Source organism: Strix aluco, chromosome 8 (assembly GCF_031877795.1).
Source record: "Strix aluco isolate bStrAlu1 chromosome 8, bStrAlu1.hap1, whole genome shotgun sequence".
In the NCBI taxonomy this organism is placed as follows: domain Eukaryota; kingdom Metazoa; phylum Chordata; class Aves; order Strigiformes; family Strigidae; genus Strix; species Strix aluco.
In genome coordinates this window covers 16,910,134-16,934,641 of record NC_133938.1, presented here as the reverse complement: position 1 = coordinate 16,934,641, position 24,508 = coordinate 16,910,134, and the positions used below count along the sequence as shown (strand labels likewise).

The 24,508-nt window shown below is 38.1% G+C and overlaps 1 protein-coding gene across 1 annotated transcript in view; it reads left to right on the top strand.

Annotated features, from left to right (window-relative positions):
• The window catches only part of COL24A1 (collagen type XXIV alpha 1 chain), a 148,410-nt gene that overhangs the window by 92,163 nt on the left and 31,739 nt on the right, over positions 1-24,508 (top strand). Inside the window, exons 27-39 of the mRNA XM_074833197.1 lie at positions 907-960; positions 2,854-2,907; positions 4,490-4,543; positions 5,302-5,355; positions 13,568-13,621; positions 13,918-13,962; positions 14,077-14,121; positions 15,415-15,468; positions 18,450-18,503; positions 19,519-19,572; positions 19,790-19,843; positions 21,162-21,215; positions 21,777-21,884. Of these exons, the coding sequence (XP_074689298.1) occupies positions 907-960; positions 2,854-2,907; positions 4,490-4,543; positions 5,302-5,355; positions 13,568-13,621; positions 13,918-13,962; positions 14,077-14,121; positions 15,415-15,468; positions 18,450-18,503; positions 19,519-19,572; positions 19,790-19,843; positions 21,162-21,215; positions 21,777-21,884 (738 nt within the window). The remainder of the gene's footprint in view (positions 1-906; positions 961-2,853; positions 2,908-4,489; positions 4,544-5,301; positions 5,356-13,567; positions 13,622-13,917; positions 13,963-14,076; positions 14,122-15,414; positions 15,469-18,449; positions 18,504-19,518; positions 19,573-19,789; positions 19,844-21,161; positions 21,216-21,776; positions 21,885-24,508) is intronic.

Here is a 24,508-nt window from a genome sequence, read left to right as displayed (position 1 = left end):
CAACGTGTCAATTGCTGTTTTATTTGCACTGTTTAAAGTGCAAATAATTTTTGCTTTTTAAAGTGTTGCAGACAATTGTGTGTTATGTCACTACTAGGAGCTTCCACATTTCTGCCATCTTTCATGAGCAGTCATGCAATGTACTCTTGGCACCTATTGCTTTTTCTTCAAGCTCACTGTGTCATACTTTTCGCAGTTGGGACCTTGCACTATAATTTTTTTCTTTTAGTTTCATAATAAAGGGGGTATTGCAAGCACTGGTAATAAGCTTTTTAGAAGTACTTCCTCTCATGTTTCTCATCCCATATGGTGGTACTTGTTCTATCCAGTGGAAATTTGTGGGAGAGCTTCAGGAGAGAGTTGTTTCATTTCTGAAGGACTGAAAGGCTCTGATCCCCTGACTTCAAAGGCATTTGGGGCTACAAGTCTTAAAGGGAAAATTCTGACAACACCTGATCCAGTATAATTTTTGTTTTGACTGGCTTTCACTTTGTTCCACTGAAGTTATTCCTCTTGAAATTTGTGGTCGTACTGAAGCTCTAACAGAACAATTTTCACCTTTAATTGTATGTTTATAGAGTCTTGTAAAGTCTTGCACTGCAAGACTGCGTTCAGTGGCAGATCTTAGTTGGCAGCACAGTATGATGATTAAATTATTGCAATTTCTTTTCTAGTAGTAGCCATTTACTGTTGATGTGTCTAGATGCAGTGATCCTCCTGCATGGATTGTAAGCTAGGTTAGCTTGTGCAGTCCTCACTTCCCCACAGGAGCACTTACACAAATAGACCACTGGTTCTCTGGGATGAAGAAATGTGCTGTGCTCTGCTGCCAGGTTGCTGGGGAGCTATCACCCGTGAACTCATGTAGACATCACACTAATAAAAGTCTGCTTACTTTTTGTATAGGGATCAGCTGGCTTACCTGGAGAAACTGGGCCATCTGGAAGCCTTGGTGAAAAGGTACAATAATGCTGACTACTTAGCAGCAAAAATCAGCTTTGAAAGGCGTTGGGGGGATAAAATATTGGTGAGAGATTGTTTACTGACGACTGACAAAGCTAATATTCCTGTAGCTATTTCAGAACACAGATGCAATAAATGGTAATCCAAATGCTGTTATTTGAGGTATGCATCTAGTATCCTTGGTTTTACTTGGCAATTAATTTAGACCTGATAAATTTGATATCTTGTTCATATTATGGCATTTACATTACTATCCACTACTATTGATTCATGGAAACTGGAATAAATTATACTTATTTTATACAGTAGTCACTGGTTTTGCACTGCTGCATGTTGAAGACAAAAGTAGAAAGGTAAAATTTGGCTGTATGCATTAACCAAGTAGAGAAGACTACATTGTTAGTTTTGTCTGCTGTGTAGTAACAGTTGTATTTATGAAAGTGAAGTTTGGCGGACTCAGTATGACTAGAACGGTATAAATAGCTTTAGCATATTTGACATGGTTTTATTTAGGTGAACTATTTTAAAACTGGAAAACAGGAAACTATTACTGTACTGCATGTCAGCTTCAATTACAATAAAAACATAATTGTTTGTCAGAATGATCCAGCACCATTTGTATTTCTTCCCTGTAGGGCTGAATTATTTCACCTAGACTGGTGACTGCTGTTTAGATATTTTATTGAGAAAGTCTTAATAATGTATTAGAACTTCCATGAAAATCTAATTATAATTTATATAATCTATGAAAGGAAATACGTCAGTGGAAAGCACTGTTTGTTAAAACTAAAATTGAGACAAGTCTCATATGGTTTTAATCATAATATCATTTAAGTATTTAGTGTCAAAAGATTCTTTTTCTTTATAATTACACTTGGCCCAAAAAGATTACCTTGAAATACTGCTGCTAGTTTAGCTAGGATAGAAAAGGCAGTAAAAGACTAATTAATCTATCATCAGCAAATGGAAGTGAGATTCTTCATGGTGCAGTAATTGTCATTGCTATGCTGCTTCTGTAGAATTTATTGTCTTTCTCTTTTATGGGTTAAATAGTACAATGTAAACATGCTATTTGGATTTAAATGACAAACATACTTCCAGCATAATTATTTAAAGAAATGTGTCTTTACAGTATGCAACATAAAATATAGTGTTATCACTATGTCATGTATGCTATCTGCAATAAAAGTGTGATCTTTGTATGGGGACAATCTACTGCCAAGCCTGGTGTTTGGGCTAGGTGTTATATGAATAAAAGTATGTAAGACAAGAAAGAGACCCTTCCTACTTCCCCTACTCCCATTGCTTCCGCAGCAGCTGCTGAAGGGCTGGTCTTGCTTTTAGACCTGAGCTTTCCTGACACATACTTGAATAAATGAGGGAGAGAGGAACAAAATTTTCTTTTTCGTTTGTTTGCTGTGGTGAATTTTATGGATTAAAGAACAGAACTATAAATATGATGCACCCAACCAAGAGAAAAAGGATCTGCTAGCTGCAGTTTGCAGAGACTGATGTAGTACCAAATCTCTTCTTCAGTCTTCTAGGAAAAGGGAAGACAGAGAAACTTCATTTCATCATCTTTTCAAAATATGGGTGGGCTTGTAGGAGGAAGGAGTGCAGAAATTCAACAAAAGTGAAAAAAGATCTCTGTGCTGTTTCTGAAGGGCAGTCCCTGAACCAGTGGTGTTATGCACTGCAAAAAGTGGTTCCCTTTAGCAGCCAAATGTCTTCTAGATTATGGGCTACAACCCTCACGAAAGACCTCTTGGATTGCTGTGGTATTGTTATAGCAGGTTAGCCTTGCTGGCCAGATATGCCTGGCTCAGTGGACATGGAACAAGTTAGGGAAAGTGCACTCACTGTTATTTTCTTCTTAATTTTTTGTTAAAGGGAGAGCGAGGCAGTCCAGGACCAGTAGGTCCTCCTGGAGAGAAAGGTGTCATGGTAAGTCATAAGTAACATAGAATCCATAATTATGTTACTTACAAAGGCATTTTACTTTCCAAAACAGTAATAAATTCTCACTCTTCTGACTGTGCAAGCCTTATGGAAAAAGAGTAGTATTTCTGATGTGTTGTTCCTAGGAAGTTTCATTTAGCAGCTTTATCCCCTCTGTGGAAGTGACATTGCAAAGTGGTCCATTAAATAAAGTAGGAGAGCAACTGTATTTTTGTAAAATGGCTCTAAGCAGTCTTACATAAAAAAAATTAAACACAGTTAATTGAAAGGAGGGATAAATAAAGGAGGGAAAGTAAAATAATCTCCTATGTAGACTGGGGTGACACAGGTTATTCTAATAGACTGGTAACTAGCATCACCTCTAATTCTACTGCACAGCAGTAGCCAAACAGCCCCTGGGTGCCACTCTTGTGGGAGATCTGGCTTCCTGACAATACCACTTGTCCTAAATCAGGATGCAACATTTCAAGCAGCACTGGACAGTGCAGAGGCCACTATCATGTTAGGCAGGTTGTTGGGGCACAGAAGTAAAAAACTATACATATGTGCCTGTTGTCACGTTCATGTTGAAGTTCTCAAGGGAAAGTGGTTAGGGTTTCGTTGTGTGTTTGCTAGTGAGCACTGTGATGGCTCCTGAATGTATAGAGAACACCTACAGACTTAACTCTTTACAAGGAGATGACAGGGAGACTATAGGCAACGTACTACATGCTGCATCCTGCGTCATGTCATACTGATGTGGTAGGCAGTGGTGAAATCTCAGCAGCCTGGCATAGAGACTGCAGATGTGGGCCTGAGAGTGGTGCAGTGGGGAATCTTCTTGTCAGGGAAATGGATGTTATTTTTTAATATTTGTAGTAATTACTCTTTGGGCATCCATTGGCAAGGAAGAGACCAAGTACCCTCAGGCTGCAGACCAACTTCATGGTCTATGTAGCAGGAGGCAATAATTTTTGAAGCATTTGGTGCTTCATTAAATCTCTCTAATCTTGATCTACCTTCAACCAGCTGCTTTTGATCCATTAGAGCTGCTTTTGATCTTATTAGAGAGGTTAATAAAGGACGATTTATTACTATAGGATCCAATCTTACTTAACTACTTTTTTCAACTATTAGTAATGCTTATTGCCATAGGTAAATCCACTTAAGTCATAGCAGTGAGAGCCCTTCCCACTAGTAAGTCATCATAGCCCTCAGACAAGATCTGTTCTTGGCATTTTGTCTTGGCCAGTTCTGCCTGCCCCAGGATGTGTCCACTTTCTGTTTCTACTGTCACAGCCTTGGTGTGAGGATTTTGAAATTCATTTAGAACTCAGCAGTTTTTGTTTTAGTTCATCCCTGTCAGCTAGTGCCTGTGTGTGGGAAAACTTAGGTTGCTTTAATGATTATTGGGTTACATCCAATCAAATACCTGTTTTCTAAACAAAATTTTAGGAATAAATTTTGTAAGAATAAACATTTAATTAACTTACCTCCAATTTTTCAGGTAAGTAACTGGATTTATTGTTCTTATAATAATAATTTTGATAAAATGGTTCTGTCTTTTCTATATTTATTTCAATTCTAGGGTTACCCAGGACCTCCAGGAGGCCCTGGACCTATGGGGCCAGATGGATTACCTGTATGTATAAAGTGGTGCTTTGGTTTGATGTAAAATTTACCATTTTCAAATTGACTTTTTGCTCTGCTGAAGCTAAAGAATGGTTTCTAATTTGTACTCCAGTCTATAAAACTGTTATGAAAATTTACCCAGTCGGACACAAAGTTGGTTCCCCTGCTCTTCACCAGAATGATCCATGAGAGACAGGAAAACTAATTACATCATTTACTCATCGATTTAAAAATCACTTAGTTGAGACAAGTAGGGGAATATAATTTTTTTAAGGATGGTTTATAATTGCACAACAATTTTATTTTTAATTCATGGATGCCTAATATAATTTAAATATATTCATTATGTGTTTAGTTTCATTGTTAAGCAAAAATAAATTCTATTCTAATTTTCTATGTATAATTGTGTTATAATTTGGCTACTATGGGTCTTCAGTACAGACAGAAACTTCTCTCAGAAATTACTAGGGTTTTTTAACATAATGTTGCTGAAATACAAGTATCCTTTAGCAATTTGGGGATGTTGGACAGAAGTAAGTTATCCAACAGTCACATCACAGTTTCTTATTCAGAATAAAGTTACATAGAGTCTCTTACTTAGATTTTTGTAGATAAATTGTATCAAAGCAATTAATTGAATTTGAACCATGAGTGAAAGTGATTGATTTGTATTGGTTGCATTGACTATTGCTCAATGTGTATAAGCCTTGAAATTGTCAGAAATCTGCATATAGAAGACAATGAATAATAAGTTTATTTGACATGTAGGGACCTTCAGGGACAAGAGGACCACCAGGCCCACAGGGACCTAAGGGAAGAAGAGTAAGTAATATTGCTGTTTCGTGTTACTTAGAGCAGAGAACAGTGCATTGCCAATATGAATCTGATGTGTAACCCATGTACAGTTGCTTCCTTTCAACTCTGTCCTCTGGACTCGAGCCATTTGTACTGAAATCAGACAGATGATACTAGTATTTCCACGTAGGAAATTATACAACTCTTCATTTCTCCTCATATTACAATTAAATGGGGTTTTGCTATTGATTCGAGCTGAGAGCAGGACCAGAACCAAAATCACCACTGACCTTATTTTCTGTATACGTAAATATTCAAATGTTGGCATTTATAACTACCATTGGACGGTTTCAGCGTTTTAAGGACTATTTTATTTATCTGCATGTCATTTATGGCTTTTGAAAGACAAACAAAACCACCCAAACATAGTTCTGAGAGAGGAATAAGCAAAGTCAGAAGATAGTACATGCTGGAATCTCAAACCTCTGATTAGATTGTCATTAGAATTCCCATTTCATACATTTTTATCAGGGAAGTGGGAACCATTTTTCCACTGTGTACAAAACACTAATCCAAAGCCCACATAAGTGAAGAGGGAGCCTGTCCACATCACTTTGTACAAGCATTTGATCATGATGCATAAAATCAGTGTCAGTGAGAGTATTGCAGTTTGTTACCTGGGGATAGTTGGCTACATCATTTTCATAAACGCTTTCCTTCATCAACCTCACCAGTCACTTCCACCTCCTGTCTGGAGTTTTTTAGGTCATGTTTTTGCAGTCTGAGCTCAAGGTGTCTGCAGGAAGCACTGCCAGTATCATAGTATAGATAGGTTTGGTTGCAGCATGAGCAAGTGTATTCTCACTGGATTTATGGAGCTTGTTGAGAATAGAAGTGAAGATGCACCCTTCTAACATCAGCCTCACCTAGCAGTTTGACAGAATATCCAGGCTTCATAGGAGACTTGTACATCTCATACCAGTAGCTGGACCAGTCTTCGCAGGTGATGTTAGCATCGGGCAATGCTTGCCACTCATTCCTGATAAAGTCCCTGAATCCTTGTCAGTGAGATAATTTTGTTGGTTTCTTTCTGTCATAGGAAGCAGAAATGTTTATTGCTACAGCAAAATACAATTATAGCCTTCCTTTATTCTCCTTTGTTATTGCAATACATATATTTTCTAAGAAAATACATGGTAAAATTTGAAAAGTTGTAAGATCTGGAGGTTTTACTCCAGTTAAAGATAGATACTTGAGAAGCACACGTTGCATTTTAAATAAGATTTTAGATTAGAAAACATTGTGATTAGCAAACTTGGTAATACAAAATTTATTAACTATATATTCTTCTACATTACTTTTTCAAGATTGGTAAGCTATTAAATAAGAGATTCAGTAAAGAGTTATATTTTCACTATATTCAAAATAATATATCTGAATATATTATATATATTTGACTATTAATATAGTATATTTAAACACTATTTTGTATACTCATTCTATTGGAAATATGCAGTATTTTGAAATATACAATATTTTGAATATTCTGTATATTCAAAATATATAATGCTTAGCAACTTCACAGTAGGCTACAGAATTATTCATAAGAGAAACTTCACATGTTTCAAATGAGTCTTCCTTCTGTAGTATAGTTTCCTCCTCCTTCAGAAGAAATTTGTTTTCATTTACCTCTTTGTTCATGGTGCAGTTTGTAGGAACAATTTGTGAAATGCAGCATATGAAATGTATAATTTCTATTAAAAGTCTGCAGTAGTGGTTCTGGGTTACCCTGTATTAGAGAGGTTTCCAGCTGGCAATGTCAAGTGTTTGGGGTGGTGGTTGTTGTTGTTGTTTAGTTTCAGACAGAGTACAATTTATCCCAGACTTCAATTTCCTTAAATGGGTAAAGCAGATTTGAGCATGTATCTACATACACTTAAAATTTATTGTGCTTGTCTGAAGTACCTATTAGTTAGAGATTTGTCTGTGGGTTTCAGGATTATAGAGTTATCTCAACAGCTCATGGAAAAGGACATACTCACCATCATCAGAGAGAATCTGTATGGTCTTCTGAAAATAGTATTAATTTTTCCCTTACAATAGATATGTTCTTTAAAGCCTATTTAAAAGGATATATTAGTAAAAATTTCTTTCTGCTAATTCAGTAATAGACGTTTTAATTTAATAATGAATTATCTGTAAAAAAAAAAACAACAAACACAAAATTGTACACACTAAGAAATACTCAGTATTACTTTGATAATTTTACATGCAGAAATAGCAAATGCCTCCCATATCTCACAGGTCACCTGCTTATTTTATGAACTGAATATGTCACACAAACATAATCTATCAGTGCCCAGAAAAATGACTTTATTGAGGCCTGTTTGTCAGGCAAAACTGAAATGCAGATATATTTGTTTATGCAACATACCTAACAAAATTCAAAGACAAACCTTAATTAGCTGCAGAGGGCAAGAATCTACCCCCGCTGACAAGCACAGTGAACTGCCAAGAATTGGTGTAAGCAGGAGCATCCAGTTCCAGGCATCAGCTAGCAGAGAAGTAGCTCCTGCAGTGTTCAAAGGTGTTTATACACATGTGTTCAGTGGAGGGAGGCTCCAGGAGCTCTTGGGAGCCCTATGTTAGTAACTAAGGCAGCCTTCTGACAGGAGTGTGAATCTCTGCTTTGGTTTAGAGGAACAAAGGGAACAACAGCCTTTTTGCTTCACAGGCAGGTTTGAAAATGCAAATCAAAACAGAAATGCAAAGCAATTGGGAGGCTGAAAAGAAGTAGCAGCTTGGCACCACTTTTACTTCTCTGTGATTTCAGTAGGAGCATGTCTGAAAGTGAAATGCATGCTGAAGTGTTATGCTGAATCAGGACACACAAGTCAGTGACATCAGATGAGGAGTACACATACGCAGTCATTTTCACTGTAAAATGCTGATGTTTGACCTTCATCTAAAAAGGAAAATTCCTTGGGTCCTGTTAGTCCACCAGCATTTCAGTTTGAGTGGTGGCCTATGGGATGCAGTGAGGTAGAACACTAGCCCAAAAGTAATTTGATGTAAATAATTGTTTCTGAGATTGGTACTGAACTGCTACAGGTTGTACATTTGAACTCCTCTGGACATAGCATTCCCTTCTAAACTCCTCCTCTGATCCTTCCCTCCTGGCAAGTCTGTCTGCCAGCGTCACCAGAGCTGGAATCAGAGCCAAGCTACTGACATGAATGTGAGTCCTCCCCTCCAGGCTCTTCTCCCTCCCAGCAGCATCTGCTACCTGGTGATTTGTTTTTATGAGGGAATGACTTATTTTGATTTAGATTCTATTTTGAAGGTAGAAGATAGTTTTTATTTAAGGAGTGTCACATCTTCTGCCAACTGAGGCAAGAATCCTTGAGGGAGTCTGTCTCTGTGATTTTGGCAGCACATCATGGAGTACATTGCTTATAATTAAAGATCACTCAAAATAAATCCCAAACATCCCAAGCTCTGTGGAAGTCCCAGTTTGGAGCTGTGGTTCATGCCTTTGCCTCCGTCCAGCATGACTGGGAATGCTTCATGGAAAAGGGTCTCAGAGGAGACCCAGGTCTTCAGGCTCTGCAAATAAACTCCCACTGAAGCCACTGAGAATTTTGTCTGCTCTCAAGATCAAAATATCAGACCCAAAGTGGAATCTCGCATAAGGAAAATATCCAGGGGCCCCTGAAACCTGGGGTTTGTCATCACTGAATTCAGAAAGAGAAGTGTCAGAACTCCAAGCTGTGTGGCAGGCCTCAGAAGAATGCATACCAGAGTCACATACAGAAGTTAAATAGAAGCATATGGAAATTCTCCTTTGTTGTGTAGTGAAACAAGAACGTATCCCATCTTCACAGCTGGAATCTGCAGGAAGTCTTAGGAGCGCTGACCCTCTACTTCAGCACTATCACAGAGTAGAATTCCTTCATCTCATAAATTCTGGACCTTTCAGCAACCAGTTCGTATCCAAGATTACCCAGCAGCCTACTTCTGCCTGAGAGTATCCAGCTGCTCAGTCTACAGTACGCCTGGGAGTTCTGGCCAGCTGAAATCGGGCTGTCTAGGAGTCAGTCTATGGAGTATCTTGCTCTCAGGGGATTTGGGGGGATATGCCACTGAGCATAGTGCCAGCACAGAGCTTCCTCAGCTCATGCTTGAGACTTGATGCACTTCAGCTGGAATCATAGCTTTGTAGATACTTCAATGGCAGAATGACACTCTGGGGGTTGGGAATATCTGTATCTAAGAGAAGGAATTTCTCTCCATGACCCGAATGAAGAAATATATTAGTCTGGAAAACATACTGGTAGCAGTGTAGACAGCCATGAAGCCATTGTTACATGTTTTTTTGTTGTTCTTGTTTGCTAATGTATGGAGAAGAAAACCACAGTGTCAGAGACTGGTTCTGCTTTTAGTTCATACCATAGTTTCCAACTAATACAACTGTAGTTTTTAAGTTGAGAGGAAGAGGTCTTGTATCATTAGATGCATTTCATGAGTGAGACCTAAGCAAAATTCTCAATAGCTGCTAAGATTCTTAGCAGATAGTATTCTTCAGGCTGATGTTTGGTGTTTTAAAGCTCAGAAGCAGTAATTTTTCTGCTCTTACTTTCCTGGAATGCAGCTCATGAAATTAAATTTTGAAAGCGCAGATAAATAACATAGCGAAGTGCTGTAAGTTTGGGATCAGGCAACAGCAGCTTATGTCTGTAGCAGCCAGAAGGGTTATCTCTGCTTCAATTGTGTCTGTACTGGCATGAAAAACCTCAGTTACCAAACAACCTAAGGACATCAGCAGTCAGTTTTAATGAGTGGTATCTTTCATACTTCTCACCTAGAATATGGAACCTAGAAAAATGTGTGCACTTCAGAGTTATGCGAAACAAGCGGCCAGTGTGCTTTGTGATATATCAATAGCTGAGTGTGTTTATCTGTCTTAATTGTTCAAAGGAAGTCAGACTAAAATTGATGTCATTTTCTAATATTCTTCCATGTCAACCACCAAAAAAGAAAAGTAACTACATAGTGTGGTTATGTTATTTTCACTCTCCTTATATTTAGGAGGCAGGATGAGAAAGAACAAAAAGAGTTAATGCTTCTTGCCTTCTTTAGATGAAATTTTTCTCAGCTTATCATCCTAGAGTTTTCAATGTAGTATGTTCCATTTTAGAAACAAAGCTGAACCCATGCCAAAGAAAAAAGTAGTAGCAATCATTTGGCAGCCTTACTTCTCAGCTCTGTTGTAACCTAAATTAAATAACAGCAGGCAAATCATGTGTATGTCTCATTCTGTACTAGCTATAGTAGGAAATGATACAGATCCAATTAATCTGTGCCAATAGTGAGTCACACTATACTATTTATAGGAATGTTATGGTGTGCTTTTGTTAGAATATTAAATTGTCTTCCCCTTGGATTCCTGCACTCTGTTCTGTGGCTGGCTAAAGGTAGGCTAAAGGCAAGCATGGCCCAGAGCCAGAAGCTGAGCATCATGCTGGTTTCTGTTACTTTGTTTTCAATTCAAAATTATATAGTAGAAGGTTGGTGTTTTGAATGGTAGGCCTTTTCACTTGATTATTAGTGATCAGATCAGTTGTCATTCTCTTCCTAGTGATTGGGCTGTCGATGTGAACTCCATTGAAGTGGAGATCTGTGTGACTAGCAGAAAGGTTTTGTGTGAAGCACATAACACAGACTGAGAATCCTGTGCAGTCTCCTGACAGGACCATTTCTCAAAATATGGGCTTCCTTTATGTTTAAAAGCGTTCAAAGAATTTATCTGTTAATATTATTAATGATAGAAGATAAAGTCTAGAAAGAAATTTGTTACACAAATCTATACAATCAAAATGTATCCTTTTTCCTCCTTAAATATTTCATCTTGAAATTCTATCTACTGATCAGCCCTGTGGAGGATGCACAAAGACAAATGACAGGTCATGTATCTAAAAGTCTGAGAGACACTAAAATTATCCTGTTCAGCTTAACACTCTCAACTTCCCCCTTCCTATGTTGCCGTAGGTGATTCCTGTGCAGCTCTTCAGTGAGCTTCTCTCTCTTTCTGCCCTCCAGCTTAATGACCTGTCCTCACTCCATCTCAAAAGTTTCTGCCTGTCCCTTCTCCTCCCATTCTTTGAGACGTTTCACCTGAAAGGACTATCAGATCACAGGACTCTAAACCTGCTTATTCTGCCTTGAATTTTTGCCACAACACATTTTGCATGCATTATAGATAGCAGTTACAGAAAAAGCGCAGAGCAGTAACCTGACATTAATTTGATCAAGATGTTTAGCTTTCTTTTAAATTATGCTACGTAATAATTCAATTGTTGAGCTTACACAGTTACATAATCTTAATGTGAGGCCTAGTCTTGTTCTTATAAAGGCCTCCATCACTCTTAAAAACACCATTAGTGTTTTGGTTCAGATCTCTGAGTGCATTGAAGTCACCTGGAGTTTTTTCCACAAACTTCAGTATGTTTTGGTTTGGGACCTTTCTGCAGCAAACCAGAGTGTCATCTTCTGTAGGCTCTTTTCTCCTCTAACTTAAAAAAATGCCTTTAAATACTCAGTCCTGGCTTACACCAAAACAGGCTAACCCAAGGATTGCTTCACAAAAGCTGTGTCCCAAGTTACTGAGGTATAAAAAGTATTCAGACAGCTTTCCCTGCCTGTTCATTTTCATTTTCCTATGGTTTCTGTGTGTGTTCCCTCATGCTGGCCAGAAGCAGCAGTGCTGAAATGCTGGCAGATAAGCTTCTCGTGGGATATTTCTGACTCTGCCAGGGGTTGTAATTATAAATATCAGCTCACAGGAAAGGCCTTTTCTTGAGAGATTTCCGTTTCAGGAGGAAAGCCTAAATGATTCTGAATACACACTCTTCCCGAGTTACTCACCAGACATTTTCAGTGTAGCTCCAGAGAGAAGTGGGTGGGTTCTCACCGTCTGTTCTGACAGAGGTTTTGATGTGTATCAGTAAATCCAAGTCAGAGAGAACAGAATTCTGCTATGTTTTGTCTCAAAAATTTCAGGAGGGACATGGAAGTCACAGACTTTTTTGAGGGGAAAGTAATTAAATGAAATCAGATGTGCTTCCAATAAAGTCATTTTACAAGTCCCTATTATTACCTGTTAGAACAGTATTACAATTCTCTGGAGATCAGTCATGACTGCATGCCCTGCACTATAAACCGTGACCCAAGATGTAAGGTTCTCTGCAACTCAGAAATGCACTATGAAAATGCAGATCATTTTCCTCTAGGCACTGCCATAGCAGTGTACTGGTTCCTGCTGATGCCAGCCCAGATGCCACCAGGAAAGCTGTTGTGGCTTATCGTCCTCCTGCATACTACTGTCAAGAGCCTGGCTCTGTCTTGATACTTATCTAGCTCTTGCTTTAAAGTCATCATTGGTTTTAGGTTGTTATTAACTAGTTTTAATTTTATTTTCCATACTGAAACAGGATGGTGTTTAGAATTATGGAAGTAACCTCCTAAGTCAGCATGGATAAAATATTCTTTTCCATTATGCTCATAATCTATTTTAAGGATTTTTCATTTGCTTGTAAACTAAAGGATTTAGATTTCCAATCTTAAATAATCATTTCTGAATATTTTGGCAATAAATATTTGCTATACTGTGATACAATAATATAACAGGTTATCTTTGTTCATCTATTGCTTATAAAAAGTCAATTTTCAAGAGACAATTTAGTCTAACAATAGAGTAGTTCACTATGCAAGATTATAAATTGCTTTTAATCTTGCCTCAAACTGGTTTACTAATGGAAGAACTTTATCTGCCTGTTTTAGAGTCTTACTAGCAAGCTGGATTTTTGTATATACAACTTATAATATGCTCAAAAGCAAGCACTCCATATAACCAGCGCTCATCTAAATTCTTGTAAATATGTGACTGTTGCATGCACACAAAGTGAATGGAAAAGAGAGCAGAAAATATCATCCTGCAAGCTGACTCCAACAAAGACCCTGAACATTTTGTTTACATATTTTAAAAATTTTTTCTTCTTTGTTTCAACAAATCAGAAACTTACTTTATTCTTTGAAGCTTTATTTCACACTTAACATACAATGAAACTTGTTTTTCATGCTAACAAAACATTTCCCCTCTCCTAAAGCTTATGTTGCATCTCTCTGATGATAACAAAAATAATGCAAAATTAATGTTCCAAATCATTTGTTCAATATTCAGGGGCTAAGAGGTCTAGACGGTCCTCCAGGAGAACCAGGAACACAAGGCATTAAGGTGAGCACTTGCATTGGTCAGTACTATACAAAACATTGAGATAGACTGTAACAGAGAAGAAAAGAAAGCAAACAAAAAAACAACCCAGCATGTCAGAATCCATAGAGTTCCATTTAATCCAGGAGTAGATTTGCAAATTTCTGCCTTCTTCAGGTACTTCCTTATTATGGCATAAGCCCATCTAAGCCTGAATCTGTACTTTTTGCAGAGTCACCAAGCATTTAAACTGACAGCAACTGTATACAGCTTATCTAGCAAAGGCACATAGAATTCACACATTGTTGGTTATTTATCAGGGAGAAAGAGGCGATCCAGGAAAGAAAGGAGTCCCCGGTCTCATTGTAAGTATTGGAGCCAATCCTTAAAAGAAGCCTTAACAGTTACTACTAATTTCTGAGCTGTGTTTGGAAATTATCTAAAGCCAGCATTGTCTTTCAATATTTCTCTTTGACCAGGGTAAAGCTGGAAATCCAGGAGAAAGAGGAGATCAGGGTGCACTTGTGAGTATAAAATTCTCTAGTACTTCTACCAAAAAAAAGCCACAGAATCTCATACTTTGTTTCACACTCAGGTATGAAGGAATTTGTCAACTTCAGAGCAGCTGGAAAACTCTGATAGTATGGTTTGCATTTATTCGTACAAAGAAACAGGGGCAGAAGTGAGAGTAAGTCTGAACATGGTCTAGTCTGCTACAAGATGAGTGTTTTCATGGATGATGTGCCACAGAATACAATATGATAGCAAATTGCAGCAGAAGAAATGGCCATTGTAGTTAGTAAGGGGGTCCTAGAAGTTGCTTCATTTTTTTTTTTTAGTTTTATTGTAGTTTTAAGGGAGAAGGTCACTGTGAGATAGAAAAATAATTCTTTGATAGATTTTAGAGTAGATGTATACTGTCAATGTTGGGATAGATGTAGAAAAATGTGTAAATGTATATCACATGTATAGGAGAAAGTTCCTCCTTTTAGGGTGTTTTTCAATGGAAATCTAACATGTTCTATCTGAGGCTTTCTTTCACAAAGAAGGTGAAAATCTTTCCAGAATTTCAGATTTTCAATAAGGAAGGAAGCAGAAAAGCAGAAACAAAGCAGTAATGGGGGTGATTTTGTGCTGAAATTGAGACTCATAATGTTGGTTGTCACTGTACTTCTCTTGCCTCTTCTGCTCAGATTTAGGAGCTTGTTGCCTCTCACCTTGACATGATGGGTTTTCATTTCCTCTTCATTAACTAGGACCTTTAGCTATATTTTTTTATATATATATGGAAATGAATGAAGCAAAGCTGCATTAGGTTGAAATGATGGGAATTAGTTCGTTTATTGCAAACTACAAAATACTGCTCTATTACTCCTACAGCTACAGTTTCTAGAAGAGAGTATGAGACAGAGATGTTATGAGCCAGGTTGAGCAGAAAGAAAAGTGGGCTGTGAACCTTACTGATCATCTCAAATACAGTTTGTAGGGCAGAACACTCATAACATTGTGTTTAGGCCCAGTTTGCATACACAAGCAGCACAGAGTCTAAGGAGAATGGTGAGGAACTGGTGAATGGTGGATCAGCTAAGATTCGTCTGTATGTAAAGAAACTGAGGAAGGATTTATTCAGGGCTCCCTCACCTGCCACAGGAGCTAGTGATGTGGCAATGTACATCAACCAGAAGAAAAGGCTGCACATATTTCTTGGGTGTTTCTGAGCAAGTTATTGAGTGAGCAGAAATAAGAGATGAAGTGGCTTTTCACAGAATATGAAACAGCTTGTTTCCAGTGATTTTTATTTTATTTTAATCTTCCAGGGTTTGCTTGGGCCTCCTGGAACCACAGGAGACAAGGGACCAATGGGAGAGCCAGTAAGTTGATCCTTATGCCTGCTTAAAAATTTTTCCACATATTATACTGAATTCCCTGGTAACTCGAGCTCCATTTTACCAAGATTCGGTGTTGCCAGCTGTGGTTAGATTGGAATTGGGGGTCATTGTTCCAGAACTGCAGGGTCTGCCTCCCTTGCTTAGCATAACTTGTTCATAAGGAGACCTGTTACTCATGTTGGGAAACACTGCAGTAAGGGGTGCACAACATAAGAGAGCATGACAGAATCTGGACCACAATATTATATGGCTTTATGCTGCATTGCGATAGACATGTATGTTATGGATTATGTAAATATATATGCCAATACAGATATTAGTGGGGGTTTTTTCAGGCAAATTTTAGGATAGTTATTCAGGAACTCAGGGACCACATCTATTTGGCAAGTTAAATTTTCAACAAAAAAGAGACCGTTATAATAAACCTCAGACATTCCTCTGCTGGATGGATTCTTCTGATTGTTATTAGTTCAAAGCCGCACTCACTTTTATGTGGCTGATACTGTAACAGAAGATCATGCAGAATCTGCAACAAATATATGCAAAATGCTTCAAGGTGTAGCCATGACAGCAATATATTGCATCACCATCTCTGGGGGTAAATCAGATTATATAAGTAGAGTGAAAGAATGTGTGTTGTCCTAGGGGGACTTGGGAGAAGACTGCTGTTTGGCAGTGCAGAAATCTAATAGTGTTGTCAAAAATCGTGTGGTTTTGACTTACTTCTGAAAAGTTATTTTGCACATCAAATGACATATAGTTAATTTAAATCTTGAAAGTGAGCTGTTGATATAAAGTATATTATTTCTACTAATTATTATTATTTCTAATATTATTAAATATAATTTCTACTAATCCATAGGCTAACATGGTTGCAGAAAGCCATTGCACATTTTGGGGGGCTAGAAAAATACCAACATTTATTTTGGTAAATGTTCTTTTGGATATAATTGTCTACTAAATTGAGCTGCCCGTAGGAGTGGCAAAATGATTCAACAGAAAATGTATTTTCTAACAGTTATTATTGCATTCCTGTCACTTCATCCCTTTCATTTATTTTATCTAATCTTCATGTGACATCCGAGAGCCTTCTAATGCAAGGCTTATACACAAAACTCCTGCCATTTTCCAGTCAAGTCTGAATTTTCATATATATAGAGTGACTATCAGCCTTATCTAATCTAAGTGGTCTACTTTTGAGCAACCTATATTTCTGTTGTGCTCATCATCATAGAATCTACACATGCAGTGTCAGAAGTAAGAAAAGTTTATCCTATGAACAAGGTACCTTTTCTTTCAAGTACTGAAAGAGTAAAATGTCTTCAGAAAATGGTCTGTGGAGCTAGAAAGAAGTGATGAAAATGACACAAGATACTATGAAATTAAATGTGTGGCTCTTTTTTTAACTGCCCATCCAAGCAGCTTGATTTCATCTTCTGTCAGCTGGTTACTACATGAAAGGCAGCTGCTGAAGCAGTTTCTCTGGCCCTGTCACTAGTTCTGCACAGAGCAGAAAAACCCTAATTATTGGTGGAGGAGCAGAGAAACATAAGCAATTAGAACTATTTGTAGTAACGACCTTGATCTAAATTACATTCTGACTTTACCTACTTGTCAGATATTTCAGTAAAATCCTTCTTTGCAAATTACCTGTAGTTAATGGTTAAAAGTAGTCCCTATATTGCTATAAATTTTTGACTTCTGAAATTCCCTGAAAGTCTCAGGGGAAAGATACATTACCAATCCAACAGACTTAGCTCCATGGTAATATTATGAAGAAATACTTGACTTGTGAATCAAAATTAAGCTTTGTAGCCCTTGCTTAGTGGAATGCCATAGAGCTGCTGCAAATGAAAACCGATGGACTAAGTTTAGGACCAAGTGATTTCTCAATGGGAAATTAACTGTAGTTTCAGTTGTTCATGCTTAAATGAAGCTATAGGGTAAAATATATGCATCTGCTGAGATCCTCTCAGTAATACGGAGTTTACATTGTTTTTCCAAGGGAAGAATATACTCGCATTATCACTGCCCAGTCATCAGAAGCAAAACCATATGCATAGTCTGTAAGAGGAAGTGAAACAAAAAAGAGTAAATATTTGCTTAAAAGACTTCTATTATAAATATGGGTAGCAGCATCCTTCTTTTACATGAGAATAATAGATCAACAAAATGCTTTGAATTTAGAATGCACTTAAACACAGATGATTCCCAAAGGAGTAAATGGACATGAACTTTCTAAAAGTTCAAAGACTGGATACATCCAGAGGGTGGATTTGTCTTGACAAATGTTCATAGTGGCTATGGAATCAGCTGTAAGCTGTTACAGGCAACCTCTACCCCCCAGCACACAAATCTCACTCTGTGAGCAGAGATGGACAATCTAACATGTGCAGAGAATTTGAGCATGCAGCTTTGGGAAACAATCCCTATGTGTTACTGCAATAAAGTTATTACTTACAGCAGGGCCTATTAAAAAATGCTCATAGTATAATTACTAATACTACCAAAAAGGCTCCAGCCTTTAGTCCATTACACCTCAGTGATTGTCCTGTATAAACATTGCTGAATCTATAGTGAAGCACACAGTAGTTGTTTTCAGTTAATTCCGTACCAGACTGTAGGCTTTTCCACAAAGCAAACCAGACAGTCTAACAAACCTTGATTAAACAAAGTCTCAGTTAATCAAGAGAAGAGCTTAGTTTAGATAAACTAAGAAGAGTCTAAAAGAAGAGACATCTGTGCTATTATTTGAAATCTGTTATTTCAATGTATCAAGACTGGGAATGAGGTCTTCAGTACTGTATGCCATCAGGGTATGATATCCTGTTGGATTCAGGAGGAGAGACAATGAATTATGCTTCTTTATGCCAATTGGAGAGTTCTGAAGAGACAAAGTCAAAACTACACAATGTAATTTAATGTTAATTCAATGATACATCCAAAATTTTTTTTAATGCCAGGGTCCAAGAGGACAACCAGGGGATGCTGGCCCTATTGGAGAAATGGGTTTTGAGGTGAGCTTTTAATCATTTATATAGTAATTACAAACACTCAAGCAACTGAATAAGCCTGGACAACATGTTTAGAAGCCATTTTTTTATTACCTGGAGCTGACTTAAATACCATGAGTAGCTGAAAGACTCTTAAAGCTGTTACCAAAAAAATTGTCTAAAATAAGTAGCTTTTTCTGTGAGCGCTGTCTTTGAGCATATGTTCATGACATCTGCACCTATAAGGTGAATGTTTAGTTGAGCAAATGACCTTCCTTTTTTTTTTTTTGTTTTTTGAAGCACCATTCTCCTTGCAGTTAGACAGTAGAACAGCCTTAATCATACGTCCTTGCAAATGGTAGCTGAAGAAAAGTATCTGCAGGCAATCTTCTTGCTATCTTTTGCTTCTATTTTTTGCTTTGTTTTTAATATCTCTTTGAAAGAAATATGACAGAATGTATTAGCCACATTTGCAATGAAGTAGTTAAGGGATGAGCTCACTTTGAACAGAAGGGATCTGGTTTATTCAAAGAAACACGCTTCCTCAGTCACCCAAAATCCAGTCTTCTGACTGACTATTAAAAAAAGGTTTAAATGTAAACTTTACAAGAAGTAATCTGATACCATTAACTCTTTAAGGGCTGAAGACCCCAAAAAGGGCTTTGTTCTCCAGAGGCTATATCTACATGGCTCCAAGCCTAAACAGTGATGAAGTTGTCAGTCAGACTTATAAAAGATAGATGATTGCTCAGCCCGCTCGTAATTTATGGTGAACGGTACAGGCTTGGTGGTACTGCTGAGTCTTCAATACGTTCCTGACCCACAGTGCAGTTCCTGAACTCCTCCTATACCCTTCTTTCTTTTATTCGGTTGGACTCTAGTAAGAACAAAGAACTGTGTTATCTTAATTTAATTTTCCAGACATACATCTTTCACAGTGTCTCATGCCATTTTTCCGCTTCAATTTTGGCTGTATTGTTTGGTGGTTGCAAAATTATTATTGGTGATCATGTGTAACAGTAGCTCTTGTATCATGCAGGGACCTCCTGGCCCTGAAGGAGAACCTGGACTTCAGGGAGAACCAGGTGCAAAGGTAAATGCTGAAATTATTCTCTCTTGTGCTGCTTAAATTTTCAACTTTTCATAAAATCAAATCAGAATGATCTGATTCATTATCCAAGTAGGTAGTGATACAGGAAAGGAGCCATTAAGAAATATTGTTATTGTCATGATGACTGCATTATATGTAAATCCTGTCACTGTTAGAAATATTGTCCCTTAAAATCCAGTTATTTCTTGTGATGTTCCAGGGAGACACTGGACCTGCTGGGAAGGCTGGAGAACCAGGTGACCAAGGTTTAAGGGTAAGCTATGGATGCAAATCTTCCCAAAAGGAAAGTATGTTATGAATGTGTCAGAAATGCAGGTTGAGAAACCTTAATTTTTGATAAGAATTCAATAAGAAACTGTTTTCCAATATCTTTTTTTTAAAAAAGAAAATTGTAATACTGTAGCAAGTTAAAAAGAGTATTGATTATAATGTCATAATATTTCCAAGTGTCTCATGTCACTGAGAGACATGAACGAGTGGTCTGAGAATGAAGATAAATCCAAGGGTGTTCAGTCCAAGGTGTGTTAAGATGACAGCACACAATAATGCTGTGTAGGGATACCCAGTCTAGGTGAGATAATGGGAACATTATAGTCTCAGCAGAGCAGGGTATCTCTCTGTACCACCATCTAAAGTGGCTGGTTTGCTTCTGGTGCTGTGGATGGCTCGTTTGACACTTGATTTTACCAAGCACTTGTGCCTCTGCTTATTCTTCCCGTGCATTTTAGCCCCCTCATCTGACTCAAACAGTTGCCTACATTTGAAGGCTAAAAAAAACCTTTTAAAGGTCTAGAAACGTATTTTATCCAGGATACTTTTAAAAAAGCATAAACTATATCCTTTCAGACTTAAGTCTTACCATTGAGATGTCTTGTTCCATTAGCTTCTTGCTGTCATCTTTTCCTCCTGCCCAAAATCTCCAGCGAGGTGCATTCCACAATTCTGCCTGTCCTTAGAGAGTAATTCCTGGTACTGGTCCACAGTGGGTGCTCTGGACTTAACTATACCACTATGTCTGAAATACTGTGTTACTAGATTAGGGCAGCTTGTATTTGCTTTTTTACCATCTGTATCAAAAGTTGCAAGTTGCCAGTGTCTTTACCTGAGAAAGGCAAATGCCATGATGCTGATACTGTTGGTAAATGATGAGTTTTTCATGACCCTAAACTGAGTCACTAAACATAGCAGTATAGTAGTTATCCACATAAACATGGAAGTTTCAGGACACAGTAGGTATATTTTTGAGGTTACTGTAATTACATGTTGAATACTCTGAAACCAAACAATCTCAGTGCCACTGTCCAAATATCCAGAGTTATATGGACAGAGTATTGCCTCATTTTTCTAATGTTGATCATCTTTTATGTTGTGCTATGTTCAAGATTCACAGGGCTGTGACTCTGTCACTGTAGATCATTGAAAAATGAAGACAAATAAAATATAACAGCAACATAAAAGTTGTCTAAAAGATAATAAGCATGTGTAAATCTAGTCTGAGTTCTTCCAAGGCAATACCTCTATGTCGAGAAGTTTAGGCAATAACTCTGTTTCCAACTGTTCCTTTCTATAAGGGTGAACCAGGACCTCCAGGAGAAGATGGTGTTCAAGGAAAAGATGGCCCAAAGGTACATTCAGTTTATGTTGCAGATGTAAAGCAGTCATATTAGATTAAGGACCCAGATCTCTTTTTTTCCTCCTATTTCAGAGAGAGCCCATTTGAGTACACTTAGTTTTAACACAGGAGGCCCTGTATATTACAGGCTTCCCTGTGCCTTTTAGGCACATACCTACCCTACAGGGGCTGCAAAGTTGAATGGCTTGACGGAGAAATGCAAGCTGAAGAACTGAGTACAGCTTATTTCTGTCATGGCTATCATGCTGGAGAGAGCAAGCCCAAGGCTGCTCCACTCCCTGCATTGGCTCAATACTGTGACAGGTGCCAGGACAGGGGATGTCACAAAGGACACCCTCAGGTAGTTGGCGATGGATGAGGCAAAATCTCGCCGTAGGAGTGTATGAATGAGATAGGGCTTTACCGTAATTTGGAGCCTGATCTGAATTTGACTGGTAGGATTCCCATCAGCTTTTTGTCAGACTTGAAGATTCAGAATTCACTTTTCTCAAGAATAAGTAATTCTGTAGCAGCAGCTTGACTAAGCTTTTTTTTTTTTTTTGCTTTGTTTTAGGGAGAACCTGGAGACCAGGGACTTCCTGGAGAAGGTGGTGAAAAAGGAGAGATGGGGTTACCAGGAATTGCTGGACCCCCTGGTGAACCTGGCATAATGGGTATTCCTGTAAGTGTCTTCAGGTTTAAGTGGACTTTTTATTGATTTGCTTTCTGTAATTATTTTCTTTTTAATTTTGTTTGCTGCTTTTATTCTCTGATTTTATATTGCCATTAGAGATAACCATCTTTAAATTAGCTTGTCGCCCTTTTGTATGTGGTTCAGCTTTTCAGGGTTGGTAGAGAGAGGAGACAAGTGTTTTTCCTATCTTAACTATGGGAACTCTTAGCAGATAGTGATTCCTCCAGACACATACATCAAACAACCTGGAGCCTCTCACTTCAGATCTCTCCAGACAACCTTCTGTCATTAGTCTCTATTGTCACCTTCATTTGGAGACTGTGAACAATCTCAAGGTATTAGATCATTCTTTAAATTTTAAAAACACCCAAAGCAATTGGCAAGATGCATACATAAATTGTGCTGTAAGATCTTCCATTGTTTTGTATCACTTTCCCTACTCATGGTGCTGTTTTACTGTCCCAGGGCTATCTAGTTTTTAGTTTAGATTACAAGTTTAGATTACAAGTAAAGAACTGCCATTCTGAGCAGTTTGTAAATGATGAAGCATTAGACTTTGAAGCACATGAGATTTGGCTCCAATTTAAGATTTTGCGCTATTGTTCTTACCACATACATGCTTAGCTATCATTCCTTTTAATAAACCTTAACAACAAAAAGAAGGTCTAAAAATAACATTTGTAGAAAAAGTGATATCCTGAACATTGAGGTTGCTTTAGTTACAAAATTATTGCAGCACAGACACCAACAGCACAGGATTTCTTAAAGTGTTGGTGTGGATTATAGCACCTTCTCTGGTAAGGAGTACAAGGCAGGTCAAAAGTGATTTAAAACCAGTATCACATGATAGATATTGGATAATCCAAATTGTTCCTGCTGTTGACTCCTGATCAGTTGAATGGCCTGCCTTTTCCTAACAGTGGTCTTTCTACACTGCTGCCAAGGTGTTGTAAAGACAATGTTATGGATGCTGTCCATCCTGCACTGGAACTGACTTACAGAAATGAGAGTCTATGGTGCTGGGCAGCGCTGCTTCTGATAATAATTCTGTGCTGTGGTGTAGTGTCGTCTTTGGTGGACCTTTTCTTATTAATTTGTCAGTCACCCTGTAATGAGGCATATACTGTAAAAAGTAAGGAGAAGAGACAAAGAATTTCATTGTTACATTTTATTCTTAAAAGACGTTTATTCTTGAACTAACTTCATTTTGTTGCCTCTGTGAAAAGAATTAAATAAACATATCATGAGAGCAGCAGTTGTCATAGAGAACTGAGACAGAGATTGCTGATGGAGAGAAATGGCAGCAAACATACACATGTCAAATAGTAAATGAGCATTGGGATCCATAGTCAACATTGTTAGATCAGTTCGGGTATTTGTTCTGGCAACACTGCTAGCAGCTAAAATCCATCTATAAAATCCATTTTTCTGAAGTTTTATGCAACTTCTTAATGTGAACTAATATTTTGGAGCACAGTTTCCAAAGCAAGTATGTAGCCTCAAGTCAGACATCAAATTCCCTTACCAAAAATCATCATGTTCTCATTTGCAGACCTCTGGCTGCCTTCTCTGTAGCTCTTATGTGATGTTGGAGTACAAGTAAACATCAGTTGGAGGGCCAGCTGTCAATGGCTGTGAGCACTGTTCCCTCTGTCCTCTAAACAGTGGTGTTACAATTTGCTGTCTTTAGACCTGTGTTCTTCACAGTGAATTACTCTCCTAGTGAAGGGAAAAAATGCTCTGTTAGTTGTTAGCACACTTAGTGTGCTACAGAACAATTTTTGTTTCTGATACAATGATATCACCCTGACTTTTTGTTTTTTCTGTTTTGGGTTGACAATTCTGGAGAAGCTCAAAAGTTTCATGCATTGAAATTATCATAAAACAGCTCAGCCCTGCCATATCTACATTGTACGTAATTAGACTTGTATACCGTAAACAACATCAGCAGTGCTGCTGTGCTTCAGTGAGACAGGCAGGTCTGGCAATTCAATGTTTGGGAGGATGTGGTTAGCAGGGAATTTTTTACGTTTCTGTTCCACGCATTCCGAAGGCGGCTGCAGAGCTGCCTCCCTCCCCACTCATCCTCCCTGGCGTCTGGGAGTGTTCCCATCACGGTTTTGGTTTGACCTCCTTCTAGGGATGCAGACAGACCATAACATCCTGGTCTAAACATGGAAATCAGTTTCCTATAATCAATTGTCTGATGGTTTTATTGGGGGTGAAAGTAATACTACATTTTCCTTAAACAAACTCTTACAAAGAAACAAATAAGCTTCACAAATCAGTTTAAATTATACTGACCCTGGCTTATCACCACAGTGACTCAAAAAAAGCCCAAATTTATCTCCCTTTATCCAAAACTGAAGCTAAATTACCTGCTCTAACTCACAGAGCTTTTGGGTAAATTGAAGCTGGTGAGCAGTGGACAGATCCAGCCCTTTGGGACGGTCAGTTTTTGAGGTGACCTAGAGGGCAGTGGGCCTGTAGCTCCATAGCACCCTTCATCTGCAGGCAGCACACACAGCCACCAAGAGGCAGGCAGTGGTAGGCACCGGCACTTAGTGTGTTAGGTTCCTGCTCTGCAGCAAGTTGAGTCAGGGCCCTGCTTT